Source organism: Dendroctonus ponderosae, unplaced genomic scaffold (assembly GCF_020466585.1).
Source record: "Dendroctonus ponderosae isolate FM_Combo_2020 unplaced genomic scaffold, Dpon_F_20191213v2 Dpon_F_20191213_2, whole genome shotgun sequence".
NCBI lineage: Eukaryota > Metazoa > Arthropoda > Insecta > Coleoptera > Curculionidae > Dendroctonus > Dendroctonus ponderosae.
The window spans coordinates 7,421,154-7,439,982 of record NW_026018165.1 but is presented as its reverse complement, the minus strand read 5'-3'; the positions used below and the strand labels follow the sequence as shown (position 1 = coordinate 7,439,982).

Sequence of the window (18,829 nt, the reverse complement as noted above, 5' to 3'; positions counted from 1 at the left end):
ATAAATAATTCGTTCTTATTGCGAAATAGGAGCACTATTTATCAATCTGTAATAAAAGACGTGAGGAAATTCTGTCATTTTTAAAGACAAAAATTTTTGAGGCGAAATACCCAAAAAGAAGTTTGTAAAAAAAATGAAAGAAGTTGAAATTAAGTGCAAAACAGCATATATCGTGACTGCAAATCGATAAGCAAATAGACCTAATAAATGATTGCACATCTCCGTTGAATACCCCCAATTTGTCATTTCCTTCTGAAATATCCTGCGACCGTTTCGGCTGCAAAATGAGCAAAAAGTCTGCAACAAGGCAGCTTGTTTCATTCTTAATTAAAAAATATTTCTGTTTTTGCTCTTTTTCAACGCCACGCTTAGCGCCCTTACAGCATTTCTTCCTTTTGGGGCGATTTAATTTTCAGGTTTCACTTGACTACTGTGAGAATTATGAATATGCAAAAAGCCTCCTCCATAGTTCTATGCAAATTGCCTAATACACTTATGTAAATATTACTGCTTTATTCAAAAGGCATTTACAAGGAGTTTGCGGAAATATATGAGGATTAAAATATTTCTAACCTGGGATTTGACATCAAATTAAACTAGCAGTAGGTTAATTACAGAAAATCGATTGTAAAAGGGTCTTCAAATTACTTAATTTATCCGTTTTGGAATTTATCTCAATGCTTTAGTTAAAAGTGTTTCGGTACATTTTAAGACGTAGTTTAAAATTTGAAAGGTTTTCGAACAAGACAAGCTGTTTTGACTGAAGTTGCAAAAATTTGTTAATTTCACTGCTCCCAATAAACGTCTTCCATCCAAGCGTATTTATCATTGCTCATTTAGGAACGTTTGTGTACCGCCACCAACGTTTAGATAAGCCGCATTTATTCATTAGCTTGTAACTACCAGCCTCTATAAAATATCTAGGTGCAGTTTATGGCAACCTTACGTTGAGCCGTAAACTATAAACTGAGTTTTATTTGTTAATGTTTATCTATAAACCCAAGTTATTTCGACTTTCACTCTGCCGTTACGACTCCCAGAATCATGTAACTACGTGCTTATGTAGAGCTCCTAAAATGAGTTCATAAGAATTAAAATCAGTCAGTGTCCAGTTCTATTCGTCTGAACAGAATAACTACATATTTAAATGGGGACAGGCTTAACAATAATGAGTCGTGAGTTTTGAATTTTGAATTTATTGGAAATCGTTTTTCAACAGCAAAACGTCTAGAAAATGGCACCTAAATGGGAAAAAAAATTAAACTTAAATTGTCTGTTTGAAAAGTTAGCTATTTGTATCCGAGTTATACCGTTATTCATTTGTAATTGCTTTACATTAAAATCCTTATTTTACTTTTATTGTGCCAGTCTCTTTTTGGATTTTTAAAACAGTGTTTCATTCGTTTATGCCTATTTTTTGGCATAACTGGAATTGGCTTCCAACATCGGTTTTTGCTCCCTTTAGTTACATGCTTTTCGATCATTATTCTTTAATACTCCTTCAATTCGTGATTTTTATTATATTTGGCTACTTCTTATTAATCCTAGTGTATGACAGTACTTGAAAGTGTTATTATTTTCTTATAAATAAGATTTTTTTTCTCAAAAATCACATCATATTTCAGCGATTTGCATCTTATACTTCATTTATTTAAAAAAATAATAAATCCGCGCTTTTTCTCATGTCTCGTACGAAACGTTTTCTGATATTTCATCCATTTTTTCTAGTTACTTTTGTTTACTGAAAAAGTCTGATTGAAATATAGTTTTTTATTAAATTAATAAAAATTTCGAAATAAACGAAATCAGCCAAACGGTTCCTTTAATTTAAAAAGTTTGCTAAATGAAGTTTCTCAATGAGAAAACTTTGGTGTATTTTTTAATCTGCTAGGACACTGATAGCTTTTGAGATTTTATTCGATTGCACAGTTTAGAAGTTTTTATATCTCAGAAGAATTTACTTTAACTTTTAATTTAATTGAATGTACAAAATTGTTAGAAAAATAAATACAACGCGTTGCTTCTTTGTCGAAAACATCATCATTATAATTAATATTTAAGGCATTTAAGAAACATTTTCTTGAGTTTTTGACTGCTTTTTGTTGCCTTCATTTTATAGATACGGATATATCAGAGATCACATTAATTTCGTTTTTAAAATTAGTTACATATTTTCAATCAAATATTAATTTGAGGCCAACACTTCAGCATTTAGCTGAACAACATAATTATGCTTCCAAATTGAATTTAACTCTATTAACTCAGCCTGTCTTAGATTCACCATAGCCTAGCAAGTGTTAAACCCAGATTAATTAAACTTAGTTTCTGGTTGTATAATTTGATTAGTTACCACTAGCCAGAACCTCGCGATGTATGGAAACGTTGAGAACAATTTTATCCCACAAACTTTACTTATCCATTCTAGAAATCCTTTCGTTCCATTGGAAAAAGGCGAGCATGTTGGAACTCGAAGAGACGAAGGCAGACAATATTTTGCCGGAACGTATTGTAAACTAAGTATCATTTAATTCCTTGGAAATTGCTGGCAATGTGTACTTTGCAGATTAAGTCGGTTTCCTGGCAAACTTGTAATTGAAATTGCACCGTTAAAAGTGTTTGATTCATCTTCACTTCGATTACTTTTGCAGACGAATAGCGCTTTTACCCTTACATTGTTGTGGATGGTTTACGACGGCAATTAAATGTTTATATTTTGATTAAATTGGCCCAGGTCACATATAAATTATATGACTAATACGTGTAGGTTAGATGCCCACAAATAACTGATAATTGCCATGTCACGTAACAAGAGTAACCAAAACGTGATTTCCCATATTAATTGGCGGAGGACGAATTCATTAAAGCAGATGTAAAATATTTTCTGCTTCGCTTTTTTTTGTGACTGTGAGTGATTGGAACATTCCTGCTCTGTATTGTATTGAGAAGCTTTCCTGCCTCGTAAAGTTGCATATTTTCTCCATTTTCATTGCTCTGCAACAGTATTTTTAAGCACAGAATTTTATCTATAGATACCTTCAATCAAATGAAAACGTAAAGATTTAAAATTGATGCAATGCTTTTACGGATTTTTGTACTCACAAAAAAAAACGCGTTTGGTAAAAATCGACGAACGGCAAACAATATTGTCAAATTGGTAAATTAGTTTTTTTAATCGACTTTTAATTTTGTACGCGGTTTTCCTTTTTACATAGTTAATTGCTTGATAAACTCGCAGCATATCCAAGCTTTACGTCTGTACATTTATGCAGCTTAACTGATCTTTCCTTATTAATACCGTTTTTAAGCGGTATATTGCGCAAAACGTTTGGTTAATAAAAACTATTACCTTTAAGATTTAAGTTCGAGTATAGTTTCCAATTATGCAAATTTAGAAAAAACAACGGCATAAATCTAGGAAAGGCCATCCGTTGTGCTATTGGCCATACTAATGAAGTATTTGGAACCGAAAGTAAACACAATGACCTAATTTCCACATATTCGGTCTAATCTTTTTCACGAGTATCTTCGCAGCTAAGAAGGCACGTGAAAGGTGTTACTTCATTAAAATGAGAGGCGTCAAGGCCACGTCTAATCTTCAATAAATATCCGAAGACAAATGGATAAGCAAAACTTCCGAGATTTTTAAATAAATTGCGTTTTAAAAGTATTTAAAAGCCTGTTTTCTTGGGAAAATAAAATTTGTATGTTACAATTTTATTGATATAATTTGTCATTATGATGAAGTTGTAAATATTAATTGAACTTGATAGTTTCCAATTTCCAGTCTTGAATATAATTAGGAAATAAATTGCAAATATGTAATTAACTTTTTCAATGCGCCAATATTTGTATTAAATATATGGCTTTTGGCGTCAACTTGCCAAAGAAAAACAACATCAGGCAAAAATAATGAAGTCCTTATCTGGGGATTTTTCATAATCATATGGGATACGACATACACGTGTTTTATCCTGCTATAGTTCGCATTTTATTGAAAGAGGTAGCAAAGTAAACAAAACTTGTTTCTCACATATAAAACGAACTTCAAAGTGCTTTGAATCTGCTTCACGTTTTTTAAGACTACATATTTCTACATAGTAGAAACACGTAAACCGACAGAGCGAACAGGCAAAATCAAGTAATCTACAGTATATTGAACCCTAAAATTCCGTTGAACCATTACGCTTTCCGGCTTAATTCTAGATATTTGGAAATGTGAAATATGAGATTGGTACAAATTGGCTGCTTTTAACAACTGGAAGGAAAAAAGGATATTTTGAGATAAAAATTGTTTACTTTCAGCGACTATTGATTCACCGATTTGATATAAATATAAAACTCAAACATCAAATTAAATGCATTTTTTATCGTTTATCCTTGAAATATTTACACTTACATTCTGAATAAGGGCAAGCAAAAACTTATCAAGGATATAATAACAAATTTGTATACCAATTATTTTAGAATATCCACTTTTTATTATGAATTAAAATAAAAGTGCAAAATCACTTTTTAAAAAGTTGTTGAAAAATTTAACTACCCGTTATGTAAATTAATAAAAAGGAAATAAAATAGAGATTAGAGACACACACAAATTAAGAATATTTTTCAAGGTGTCTCCAAAATATTTTCATCTCTGACAATATATAAACGACGCCCATTTAAAATCTAGAAAAATTCAAATATTAAAGATGTTTTGAGATATTGAGATATAGTCATATTAATAATTCATTCAAGAAATACAAGCCACCACATTTAAAAATCTAACGGCAATGGTTTTACACATTTGTCCGTATTTTACGCAAATATCTGTATGTGACAACAAACTCAAGGGACAGTCATATTTTAATTCAAAAGATTGAATATTCAAATTTATTTGTTTAATCAGTTTTTCGTCTTTCTTCTAGGTATTGAGAATTACAAGCATTTAACTGTAGTTAAGCACTTGTACTTCTTACGAAATTACGAAATGACAGTATTATTTCAGAAGTATAAACATCACGGAATATTTTAAATTGCGTAGTTAACTTTAGCGGGTATACGATATACCAAAAGCAAATTTGTTTTTGACGTAATTTTGTGTTTTGAGCACATTTTGTTCTGAAAATGCGTTAAAAGTATTATTCTTAAGTTATTCTTAAGATACAGTTGCTATTAATTTGTCATATCAAATTTATATCAAAGCAATTAAGAAAACTACAAACCAGAAAAGAAGCTAAGAAAACATAAAAAAAATTAATCGATAAAATAGCGAAGAGAAGTTACTGCGAATGCATCCTCAGTCTATTATCGAGTCGGGATCTTGTTTACGGCTTTTATCGATGAAAAATCATGACATCTGAAGAGAATTCGTATTAATGATGGCGCTTTGGTGTGGAATACTTATTTCCATGACAAAAGGCGATTTTGCGTTGGCAACGCAGCTATTTTGTTACTGTGTGCGATCGAAATGTATTAAAAATCTATGAAAATATCGTCTATTGCTTTCATCAAGCGAATCCCGAATTAACCGTTTAAATTTGAAATAACGTTTAACAGGTGTAGTAGAGTCGAATATGAACCAAGATACAATTTTCTTCAGGTCTGGAAAACCTATTAAATATTAAGCACCGAAAAGTTCAGTTATGAAGTTTATCGAAAATATATCAGAAAATAATTTTAAGACTTTTTAATGTGGAAAGTATCTATTTAGTTTGATGATAGCACGCATTGCGACAAAGTGCTGATTAACTCACAGTCGCCGGTCATAACTCAGAAGCACGTAAATAATGCACTTAAACACAGCTTTTCCACAACAGCTGCATTTTAGCACTTATGGAATTGCTGTGATCAAGTACCAACAATGTACTTAGATAGTACTTAGCAACAGATATATTTTAGCTAGTGACAAATTGCATTTAGGAAGTGATTAATATGGATATGATGGCAGCAAAACCTGGCCCATTGATTTAATGCTTTATTTGTATTATGTATGTTTACTATATATACATATTGTGTTTGAGCTTGAGACAGATGCACATACAATATAAACCGGATATTTTTTAAATTGCTTTACTATTAAATATTTAAAATATTAATTTTTTTTACGCCTCGTTGGCGGCTTTATAAATTGCCCTTTGTCAAAATGAATTAACTTCTCATAAAAGGTTTAATCAGAAACAATTGTCAATATTCACGTTATTTTTACACATAATATTTATAAACAATCTGTGATGTTGCCTGTTTATAAATATTATGCGTAAAAAATCCAATACAACTTTCTAAGAATGCTAATGAAATTTTTACGATTGATAACGTTCTTCTGCGTAATGGCTTTTATAGACACTATTTAGCAAATACAATTAAAAAATAACCATTTTAATAGATCGGTCGCGGCAGAAGTGAATCTTAAAAATTGTGCCAAAGATGTACATAAGACATATATATATATATATATAAGAGACATACACGCTTTGAGGATTTAGGGTTATCAGCTTTGCATGAATTAACTCATAATATGTGTTTGTAGGAATTATTTACAAATCGTAAATAATACGGCGATGTATTGAAGGAGAACCGTAATATTTTTACAAATCTGTTTATTACAAAAAGTTTGTTTAAAATTGAATTCTTGACTACATAAATCATGACAATTTGAGAAAAAAATTAAACGGTTAAACATGTGAATGTAACATTTGAAAGAAGATAAATCTAATATCCAAATATAAAAGCTGTATTTTAAATGAAAATAAATATTAGGAATTAATACCAAGCGAGGCAATTTTAGGGAATCCTAAAATATCTTGCTAAGTCATGGAACATGTTCAAAGCAACATAAATCAAATCCAATGAAAACTAATGTTTCATTCTCTTCTAGGTTGGCAACGATATAGATCGGTTCTGAAATGGCATCTTATATATGCGGTAAGTTGCATGTGAGAATGTTTAGTAAAATTATGTTTAATCGCTTTGAAGATAACTTTCATGACTGTGTTTCTTGTTTTTTCTACCCACAACACCATTTTGGTAGATCAATCGACTTGGCGTCGAATGGTTTCTGTAACATAAATCTAACAAATGGTAACAAGGGTTGATCTGCGCGATGCATAAAAAAGTTAAGATTAATGCGAACGGATTAATAATTGATAGAAAAATAAAGACAGAGCAAACAAATAAGGGAATTGAAACGGTAATAACGGGAATAATATTTCTTAAGCGCTAGACAGGTTTTCTGCGACCTGTTGAAAACAGCATAATATTTGCGTAAGGATGTTCTTGATTTAAGCAAGAAAATCTAAATGTGCAGGTTCAAACTGTTTTATGGACAATTTGTCATTGCTGAACGGAAGAAATGAAGCAAAAAAGCGCCCACTTCATCTACATCTGTAATGACACGTTCTGTTATTCGGCAAAATATGAAAAACACCCCCTGTAAAATTCGCTTTATCTGCGTATATGCCATGATCCATGCAACTTCTTTCGGATCAGGCATCATAAGTGATGTATTGAAGCCCATCATCAATCATTCCGCGCAGTTCGAAGACCCAACAATATCATCAATTCGCCCAAATAGAAGATGTGACAAATCGTTCTCGAATAGTCTTTTCCCCATCCTATACACGTGATTTAGGGAAATGTGCAGGCGTATATGAAAAATTAATTGACACATGTTGCGTATCTAGCGAAGCTGAAGACTCACTTAAGGTATACATTGATAAGCGGAATGTTTTTCGGCTATACGTAAATATTTGCATAAGAAATGCAAAAGGAAATTTTGAGTGAATTATCTTGTTTATCATTACGGTCTCAAATTGTTTTCAGTTTTAATTAATTAAAAGCGACGGCTTACGAGTGAAGACAGAAGATGTTTTTACTGTAACGCAGTGTCTTATTTTTATTTAATGGTATTTTTAGGTAGCTAGCTTAATTGTATTGATGTTGAAAACGTTTCCATTAAAAAAGTCTTCGCGTGGGTCTTTTCAAAAGAGAAATTTTGAATGCAACCACTAGGAGTCTCTCTTATAGACTGATTGCAGAATTAAAGACTTGCTACCAAATCCGTTTGAAATTATTTTCGCAACAGCGACAGTGCACATGTTAAAATGAAGTGATAGCGGATAAGCCATTGATACCACATTACTTCGCCGATTTCAGCCTGAAATAACGCGTTTGTATACTGTTCAATTTATCGATAGTCAATTGAAATTTATTTGTAAAATAAACAGTCTTGTAAGCCAAGAAAAAGAACAGAAAATCCAGTTTTCAGTTTGTGCCAATAGACATCTAATAATTTGGAAAAGTCTGTATAACTGGTTCATAATCAAAGCGTGTTGTAAATATGTGTGCGATATTCATTCAACTATACATCAAATATTGAATTAAGTTAAACAATTTGCTGGTAAGAAATGGTATGAATCATAAAATTTTATAAATTTCACCTTTATGTCGTAGCTATGAGTAAAGCGTATTAAAATTAATTCATAGAATGTGGCGCAAATAAAAAGGGGATATAAAGTAAATAGAAAACATGTTATTTCTTAAGCTGCCAGCAGCTTTCCAAGTGTTGATAGCAAAATGAAATTACATATTTTTCAATTTGAAATTCGTTTCTGTTTAGCCGAAGTAACTGCGATGTTTTAAAGAATGTTATTTTTATTAATGCCACTAAAATGTCAAAATAAATAGACGATGGACCGAAGGATCGATCAAATATATTCGAAGAAAGCCCAAGGAAACAATCATTTTTGCTATATTGAATTCTTGTAGTAGCGTAAAAGAAAAACATATTTTGCTCATGTCACAATTACGCACTTGATATCACCCTGCCAATAGCCAATAGTTAAAGATATCTGGTAAAAAGGCTGGCTTCTTAATTTTTAGTGTAATTGAACAAAGTGTATGTGGCAACTCGCATCTTTGAAAATATGTCGGTTGCAAATGGTAATTATAATTCAAACAAACAACTGCACCAACACATTATTAAATACGTGATTAAAAATCAGCGGATTTCAGTCAATCACCAGGTTAAACTCACCGGATATTCGTCGTATCGCAATCCCAACGGGTATTCCGGATAATCTTCGTTTATCCTGTCGGGAATTGCGCTGCGTTTCTCCATAAGTTGAGATGTTTTGATTGGAATCGCACTGACCTCCTTCAGGGGCGACGTAGATATCAGACAGTGAAATGCAACTAAAACTATGGCCATATGCATTGTAAAGGGCAACGTCGAAACGACGAATCAGTGGAGCATTATGGGGTATTCTGGAAAAAATTGGAAATAATTTAACATATCCAATTTATACAGCAAAAATAACTAGTGTTTTCTAAATATTTTTGAACCTGAAAATTGTCAGTTTCTTAGTGAGTCTTAAGTGACCTTGTTAAATCATTAAAACCCATAATTCCCCCTATTTAATAATAAAATCGTACTTTGTTGGGTTTCTAAAGGAACGAAGCTAAAGCATTAACTATTATGAAATAGTTAAATAATTACTCACAGCATAGAAGCCTGCAAATGTTTCTCGGTCAAAACGCAATCAAATTAAATAAATTAGCAATTTATTGGAACTTATCACACATTTTTTTCTAATAGCCATTTTGTCATTAATCAACAATGACAATGAAAAATTCACCGTTTCAACTTTTAATAAATGATGTTAACAATAAATCATTGGAAGTGGGAATAGTTTCAATTCAAAAAATAAAGGCATCTAGAGAACTTCAAAATGTTCTTTTGCATTTGAGCTGATTAAATGAAGTTGTACAAATTGCTCTTAACTGCGTTTGCAGCGATTATTTTCTAGCATAAAACCTTCAGCATCACTTAGCATAAAACCACAAAAATAAACCGTTATCATTTCTTAATTTAAGAAAAGTAAAAAATTGATGCCGTATTAAATAGAAGACTTTTCAAATTCTTATGTGAGCTTATTTAAGCCAAAGCCTTCAATCTACTAAACAAATTGCATAAAACATTTTTTATTTTATACATGACGGCGTGAAATTTAGCTGGATGTAATTTTTCTAAAACGCGTTTTACATTGGTTATTGAATTTAATTCTGAATTGAAATCTGTATTTGGTTTTATTTACTTAGATATTTATGATTATATACTTACCACTATTTCAGACGAAAACAATATGTTAATATCACACGCACTCAAGTACACACGTTCGCTTTGAAACCTTACAAATCTGCAAAATTCTCAAAACTAAATGATGCTAGGTTTAATAATAGAGGCGCAAAACTCTGACGATGACTAACAAACTGAAGATCTGTTTCAAAGAGTTCTTTTCTGGATAAGGCAAAACGTCAACAATATATACTGTACTTCCAACATCCAAAGTTGAGCTTTTAAACGGTCGCGCCGACTACGCAACAGGAGGACGCGCAACTTTCAGGAAAACTTCAGGAAACCACTTATAGAAGGGAGTTTTGCTCGTAAACAGCCACTTGTAGAGCAATTCATAGGAGGATTAATCGAGTAATTTAATTATTTATTAATTCGGTATCATTACATACTGGCGATTTGATGTTATTGGCACTTAGAACGGTTTATGCCATAATATATTTTATTGCGATACTGAAATTTATTTGGCTATTACGACCAAATTAAATGCAGTTTTCTATACTACACTTTACGATTTTGAAAATTATATTGCTTGGAATAGTTAAGTTTTAACGTTTCTGCAGACAAAAAGAGGCCTAAAATATAATATATGTCAAAGGATTTACAAACAATACTCCGAATATTCAGTGATTACGCCCAGAACTGTTTTTGCTTCTCCAAAATGAAATTTGATTGCACATTCTAGGGAAATTCTTAAAATAAATTCGTAGGTGTGGATGAATGATATTATGACCACATAAAGGCATTCCTAATAAACAAAAATCAATTGAATGTGCTATTTGGAGGCCGCAGTTTACGTCTCTTTTAATCCCTTAATTGAGGCACTCTAAAAGTGATTAAATATTAATTGTTGCCTCTGCATTAACCGTGGGCTGCCTCAACATAGTCAAAGTTAGCTGGAATCATTTTTAGCGAGCTTTGTGGCCCAAATGGCCTATATGGGATAATTTCAACTTTACGTCTATTAAGAATTCGGGAAAATACCATTATTTAGATGGAAATTGTGACGCTGAAGAAATTCCAGATCCATTTCCAGTCCTTTCTTCTCAATAAATATACAGAGTAATATACTGAGAGTATTCTATTGGATGCTCAGCGAAGCTCCTGTAGATTACAAAATCAAAGTGTTTGATTGTTCAAAGCAGATTTCGAAAGATCAATGTTTTTTTACTCAAAAAAGTACTTTTGAAATGAAAGCACAAAACGTGCTTTTGGCTAAATAGATCTGTTGAAAAAAAATGAAGAATAACACGAGTAACGAATTAAAAATTTAAAAAAAATTTTACTATTAACAAGCGAAAGTTGAAAGAAATCAATCCTGAGCAAATAACTTGAAATGATTGCCCCTAACTTCTATGTACCTTTTATTTGGAAAAAATTTTTCTTTTTTATCGGATAAAATGAAAAAATTTGAATTAAATTTGTGTGAAAATTATCATCGACCTCTCGAAATCTGCTTTCAAATTCAGTGTGGTAGAAGATAAGGGCACAATAGTAGCCTTCAGCCTCAAAATCTGACTCTTGAAATTTTTTTTGCCACTCATTAAGTAGCTTCAATAATTGATGGCGTAAAAATGTGCATTAAAATTAATTTGTCGATTTCAAATAGTAACACTTAATTTCATACCACGTTTTTTAAAAACGGTTAATTATACTGGCCATGTTTTCAGGAAGTTTCAGTTTATTTCTAAACACGCCTAGTGAAGTTATTCTATTCTTTAAAGTTCTGCGTTTTTTTTAACTTTTTAGAGGTTTGAAAGTATCGATTAAATTCTTAGAGAAATAAAGGTACCAAGATGAGCTTTCGAAAGAATGGAACGGCCTACTCATTGGGTATTTCCAACTGTACCTAAGATATTGGTTGTCTTAAAGCTTTAAAAATCAAAGCTTTCTAATTAGATATATGCTTCTATCTCTTTACCGGTTATTTTGGATGCGTCCTCTTGAATTTTCAGTTTTCGTGCCACCTTTGTCAAGGCAAATATTGTCTTTTTACCGTAAAAAAATTGCAGGTTGATGGTATCTATGTAACATTTCGCTCCCAAACTGTTTGAATGTTCAGGAAGCTCAGAGAGTAAATACTCAAAAGCAATCGTATTACGAAACAAATGACAAGAAACCGTTATGAGCCAGAAATTGAAATAGAAGATCGTGACTGGCGTCATATCCGCCGATCTGATAATAAAATTACGGAACGAACTACGCGCACGGAGTCCCGTTCAGTAAGTAGACATCACAGAACATACTCCCAGGGGGGATATTTTGTGGTAGACATTCGTGACGTTTCCTGATATCTAACCTATGTTTGGTTCAAATCCAAATAAACAAATAAAACTATTGTAAACTAGAACAATTTAATTGCAAACTCGATTTACTAACTCTACCTTGTAGTTCAGGTATCAACGCTGTTGGTGGTTTACTATGCAAATCGTAAATGGCGAGATCAACAATTTAGAAACAATTAACCCACATGAGCAATGATGATTCATTATTTATCTCTCAAAAGCGATTGCAATTTAAGTTCTCGATATTGTGGCGTATCAGTGTAGGAGAAATTTTACATGCTCTCAAGGCACTTTGCAACAGTAAAATATAGAAGTACATAAGTTGAAAAGTATGCCCAACGAGGACCAACTTATTAACGACGCAATAGATGCAGCCAAACTGGCAATAAAATTTGATGAAGAAGGTCAGGGAAGTCCCTCTGCTTATTATTATAAAATTGCTGCCAAATGGCTTGATCAGGCGGCCCAAAGTGTGAGTGATGAAAGAAGTGAATCGTTAAAGAAGAAAAGTAATGAATATGAAGCCAGAGCCGAAGTTTTGCTGGCTGGCGCAAAGCAAGAAGTGCAAGAGTACGTATGAAAACCTAAAACCATTAGTATATTACATAGTCAACACTGCATGATTGCAATGTTCCTCAATTGCTTCTAGTTCACCAGAAAATGCCAAGGAAATTCAGAGAAAAACTGTGATAAAGAGATGCTATTTTTTAATGCAACAAGCTATCGAGGAAGATGAACATGGAGATAAGTTGGATGCTATCGAGTTATATGCAAAGGCAGTTGAATATGCAACGAGCTATCCCGATATATTGCAAGGAGAGTTGAAAACTATCGCTTTACAAGCGTTAGAAAGGGCAGAAACTTTGAAAGGTAGGAGTTTTATAAGTATTCCGTAATTTTAAACTAACTTTTATATTTCATTTTTGCTTCATCGTCAGTTTTATTTACAGGAATAAAAAGAGATTCAGCCGATACATCAGGTGTTAGTGTAGCACCTGAACCTTTAGCTCCTATTCCAAAGGGCCCAACGATAAATAATCCAAATATTACTAATCAAAAACCAACAACGTCCACTTCGGCACCTACGCCTGTTTTACATAGAGGGGCAAGTGCTCATTTAAAGGTAAGAGTTTTATTGATTCATTTGAAACTCACACTCTTCTGTAGGAACTGTGTGAAACTAAATGAAACAAAATTGTCCAATTTTTTCTAGGACCATTCATATACGTATATAAAAATCGGCATTCTTCTGTGAATTTTGTTTCGTCGGAACCAGTGGTTGTTTCGTTTAATGTAAAAAGGCACTAGAAGGCGATTTAATTTTTAGAAAGCAATTGCCAAAAATTCCTCAGTTTTGGCCCATGAAATCATATGACCTAGTTTTATAAGAATATTTAATTGACAAAAATATTATCGACCTCTTTACATACTCCGTCGTTAATTTTTCCTTGCAGTTTAAACACGTTTATAGATTTTCCGTAACGAGCTGCTTTAAGACAACAGGCAGAAAGTGGAAGTGATTAATTTAGGGCGACCTTGCAGATTTAGTTGTAACGGTGCGGGTGCCTCTTGGGAGTAAACAGATTAATATTTGGTCCTTGGAAATGCAACTCCACTCAATGATGAGCAATCGTGTCTGAATTTTTCTAAGGACCGTCCTTGAATATTATTATTAAGTCATGAAACATTTGCTCAAAATTTCTTATTTAAGACTCAAATGTACACCTCTGATACATTTCTGATAGGTCTGGACCGAGCAAGTAATTGATAAAAAGGAAAAGCGTACGGCATAACAGTATGAAGGAAATCACTTTAATTAAGCAAATCAAACTGAGTTTTAGAAATATTCAATATAAATTGAAGGCAAAAAATATCTGAATCAAAGGGATTTTTAATCTTCAATATTTTTTTAAATCTTAAATTTTTAAATACCTGTGAACTCTGCCTTAATTATCTGCCACTTGTGGATCCTAGAAATATGTCAGAACCTTTCCAATTTTGTTTCTTGTTATAAAGTGAAGCGTTTATAAATTATTTCCTTTTACCAAATCTGTTTCTGGTTCTTGATGTTTTCAAACATCTTGACAGTCCAATGCTATAAAAATAGGAATTATCACCTTTCTCCCGACGACCATCTTATATCTTCCTTAATTTACATTGTAGTAATAATTCTACACTCGTGAAACTAGGTTTTCTTAAAACAATTTAATTTTCTGTCTAGTTATATTGTCCAAGGAACTGTTGAATCTCAGAGTATTAGTAATTAATTATATATTTTATTTCATGCATCAATTTTAATAAAATCAGTTGCCTAATGATTGAATGGCGGCAGGTGAGAAGAATGTTGTTTTGTGATATGGTATTTCATAAGTCTGCACAGCGAAAAAACGAGTCTTAAAGTGGATGAATACGGATCGATAAAAGTTAATTCTACATAATCTTAAATCTTCTTTAACTTGGATGGTTTTAGAGAACACGTTGTATATTACTTTTCAGATTACCGGAGACGAAGCATATACTGATAGAGAAAAGGCAGTACTTTTGCACACATCGAAGATAAATGGGCGTGATTTTGTTCCTTTTATGAGTGTTGACTTGAAAGAAAGGTAAGTATAAATGGCATTGATAAATTGTCAGGCTTGTTTATATTACATGACCGTAAATAAATGCGGCACAATATTGGTCCACGATTCTTTTTTCGAAAAGTTGATTACTATTTCTTATTTTCTTTGAATCGATCTTTTTGAGCAACAGTCCTCTAAAATCATTTTTTAAACTGTCGCTTGTATATGTATTTGGATATATTAAAAATATGAGCCAGTTAATCGAAACAATAATTTTTAGTTCGTAATGATCAAACCAATCAGTCGGATTATTATCATTCGCTTTTCTCGAAGAAACGGTGGTATTTTTAATGCATGACATAAATAGTGCGAGTTACAGAAAGTTGCTGCTCTTCAAGTTCATTTACCGAAAACCAGCGTAAAATCGTTAAAGTCGATGTAAAAAATTCAAATATTTATTTTTGTTGTTTGTTTATAAGTGAGATATTTCGTAAAAACCGTAACTAGAAGATGGAAAGTATCCGGATCAATTTTAATAATTATTCTAAAATTCTAATATATAGTTTTTGCCGCGCTTTTGAAAAACGCTGTATTCATGATATGTTTGTTTCAACTGTTGCATAAACCATTTCAGTATTCAGTGCACGTTTGCAACTAAATTATAAGCTGTTATTCAAACATTTTCAGATTTCAGTATTCCATTCCGTTCACCGACAAAGATGGTCCATTAGCTCTAGCCCCTAAACAGAGAAAGGAATTCACAAAATTTGCACGTTTAGAACAAATATCTCCAGATCCTGTTATTGTAAATGGCGGTGTTCCGAACTATCTACACATTAAACAAACCGTCATTTCCGATTGTTCATTAGTGGCTAGTTTAGCAGTGAGCGCGAATTATGAGGCACGATTTGGGAGAAAATTGGTCACGGCAATCATTTACCCCCAGTCAAAGGATAGAAAACCGATTTATAATCCATTTGGTAAGTTTAGCCATATTGATAACAGCATTTTTAACATGATGTGGTCAGCTCTTGCGTTGATCTAGAGAAGCAGATCATGCACAATTCTGGTTGAAAATGTGCTATATTTCAAAAGGAAAAGAATGACGGCATTGCTTCAATCATTAGACGAAAGTTTATTCTTAAGGCAACATTCTTTAACATTTTGATACCTGCGGAATTCCATCATCTGTATACTTTAAAAAACCTATTGACTAGAGCAAATTTATATATTCTAGGAAAGTATATGATAAAGTTACATATTAACGGCATTCCAAGGAAAGTAATAATAGACGACCATTTGCCAATCGACCGGCACGGAAGACTTTTGTGTTCTTATTCCAGCAACAAAAACGAATTCTGGATTTCCCTGCTTGAAAAAGCTTATATGAAAGTCATGGGGGGTTATGATTTCCCAGGAAGCAACAGTGTAAGCTCCTGATCACTCAATTAATGTTCAGCGAAAATAAATCTCCTGACTTTTTTTCAGAACATCGATTTGCATGCTTTGACTGGATGGATTCCAGAGCGCGCCGGCATAAGGCTAGCAGATCCTGACTTTAACAAAGATGGATTGTTTACCAATTTAGAAGCCAGAATGGCTAAAGGAGATGTTTTAGTGTCTGTGGCAACAGGAGAACTTTCTGATCTGGAAGCAGAACGAAGTGGATTAGTAGCAACTCACGCCTATGCAGTCATGGATGTAAGAACTGTAAATGGGGTAAGTCCGAGAAATATATATTTTTAAATTTTATTAAGTGCGGATTTTGGAAAATGTTTTATATACAGATTGCATAGTTGTATGGTATAAAACTGGTTGATTGCATTTGAGTAGTCGGGATACAAATACAGATTAAACTACCATTCAATGCAATAAATCGATATTTTCGATAGGTCACTCTTATCTGCTGGCTTTCCTTTAAATTTCTTAGAGTTATTGTCTCTGAAGAATGGTTTTATTATTCTAGGTACGATTGCTAAAACTGAAAAATCCTTGGTCCCATTTAAGATGGAGGGGAAATTATTCGGAGCTTGATTTAGAGCACTGGACTTCGGAATTGCAACAGACATTGAATTATGATCCGCAGAGCGCTGCAGAATTTGATAACGGAGTGTTTTGGATCGATTACGAGAGCGTTTTAAAATTCTTTGATGTTTTTTATATGAACTGGAATCCGGAGTTATTCAAATACACATACTGCATTCATCAGTAAGTATTTGAACTGAATAGCATAGACCGGCGTGTTGAGCAGAAGTTGATGTTTTAGAATGTGGCATGCTGGTACAGGTCCAGTGAAAGATCTTTACACGGTCGCTGCTAATCCACAATTTTCACTCAGCGTAAGTCCAGAAGCGCAAGGTGCTATCTGGATATTATTGAGTAGACACATTACAGATATTGAGGATTTTCGAAACAACCAAGAATTTATCACTGTTTTTATTTACAAAAATGGTCGAAAAGTGTATTATCCTTGTAAGTAATTTTACAACAATTTCAACAGATAAAATCGATTTTATTGAAACTGATGCCAATTTTCCGCAGAACATCTGAGATGAATTTACATGAACTTGCTGCTTGATTTGCGTCGAATACCTTTGAAATATTAAATATGTTTATGCTTTTCAGACGATCCTCCACCTTATATAGACGGTGTTAAAATCAACAGTCCACATTACCTGTGCAAAATTATTTTGGGGCCCAATAGTGGGAGAGACTATACCATTGTAGTTTCGCAATATGAAAAAAGCACTACCATTTATTACACATTACGAGCATATGCAACATGCCCTTTTAGGCTAAATGAAATTAAGAATCCTTATATGCAAGAAAAACAGGTTGGTATTAGAGAAATTTGTTTCTTTGTAGCATTTCAGCTATTAAAAAATTAAAATAAATGCCAAGGAAAACCACTTCCATTTTTCAGGTTACTGGAGAGTGGAAAGGTATTACAGCGGGAGGATGTCCTAATCACCCGACAACTTACCCGAACAATCCAAAGTTCAGGTTGGAGATAGAGGATGGGTCAGATAATAATCAGATTTTATTAGAACTAAAAGGTCCTAAGCAGTATCAAATTGGTTTGGAAGCTGTGATTAGGCAAGTGAATAATGAAAGTGTTACTGCACCATTTAGATCAAAATCTTCGGGACCCTACAGGTAAGTTATGTTTGCTAATATGTTTTTTTTTACAATCCGAACAAAACTCTTTACCGTTCTGCGATTATATCAAAATTGGTTCTGTTTCATAAAGAAAAAATCTGTACGCATCACGGAAAATATATTTCTCAGAAAGTTGTGACTAGAAAGAGTATGTGAGTGGCACGCCAGAAGAAAATTTGCGGGCCAGGTTTAAGCATGAAAATAACCGTTTTAGAAAACTCAGGCGTTGTTAAAGTTGATTTTTGTTACACTTTTATCTAGTCGGCCAATACTAGCATTCTTCTAGTATTTAAAGTTTAGTGCAATTTCATATACGAGTTTTTCTTAGTTATTTTCTTATACATAACACATCCTACACATTTTTTTTGCAAAACTTGTGCTTTATATAATCCTTCCGATAGAGGAAATTTAAATTTTAAAAATTGGGTATAATTCCCATTGCATTTTTTCCACTGTAAGTATGTTGTTTAATTTTTAATTTTATGCTCTTTAGCAGTTAGTTGTTGTTAACATTTATTTTGTTTCTAGATCCGGATATGTAGTGCTGGAATTAGGAAATATTCCATCAGGTACTCTAGATATTATTCCGTCTACATTTACGCCTGGACATGAGGGGCCCTTTATTTTAATCGCTAAATCTTCAGGCCCACTGAAACTTTATAAAAGCTAGTGAAACCGTTAATCTACATCAAATATATTATAATTGTTTT

General features: G+C 32.7%; 2 protein-coding genes across 3 annotated transcripts in view; one reads left to right on the top strand and one right to left on the bottom strand.

Moving 5' to 3' along the window:
• Positions 1-14,498, bottom strand: part of LOC109537861 — a 23,867-nt gene extending 9,369 nt beyond the window's left edge. The window contains exons 1-2 of one of the 2 annotated variants that reach the window (XM_048663972.1): positions 14,329-14,498; positions 9,014-9,243 (exon numbers count right to left, since the gene is read on the bottom strand). In XM_048663972.1, coding sequence (XP_048519929.1) covers positions 9,014-9,193 — 180 coding nt within the window. In that variant the 5' untranslated portion in view covers positions 9,194-9,243; positions 14,329-14,498. Of the gene's footprint in view, positions 1-9,013; positions 9,244-10,099; positions 10,363-14,328 lie in introns of those variants that run through there. The other variant, XM_019904790.2, reaches the window with a different exon arrangement.
• LOC109537812 (calpain-7) lies at positions 12,356-18,829 on the top strand. The gene is made up of 13 exons (XM_019904707.2): positions 12,356-12,450; positions 12,503-12,966; positions 13,046-13,266; positions 13,347-13,519; positions 14,893-15,002; positions 15,648-15,940; positions 16,198-16,388; positions 16,449-16,679; positions 16,927-17,168; positions 17,227-17,432; positions 17,586-17,794; positions 17,884-18,116; positions 18,648-18,829. The coding sequence occupies exons 2-13, from the start codon at positions 12,728-12,730 to the stop codon at positions 18,787-18,789; spliced, it is 2,490 nt and encodes an 829-aa protein (XP_019760266.1). The 5' UTR covers positions 12,356-12,450; positions 12,503-12,727; the 3' UTR covers positions 18,790-18,829.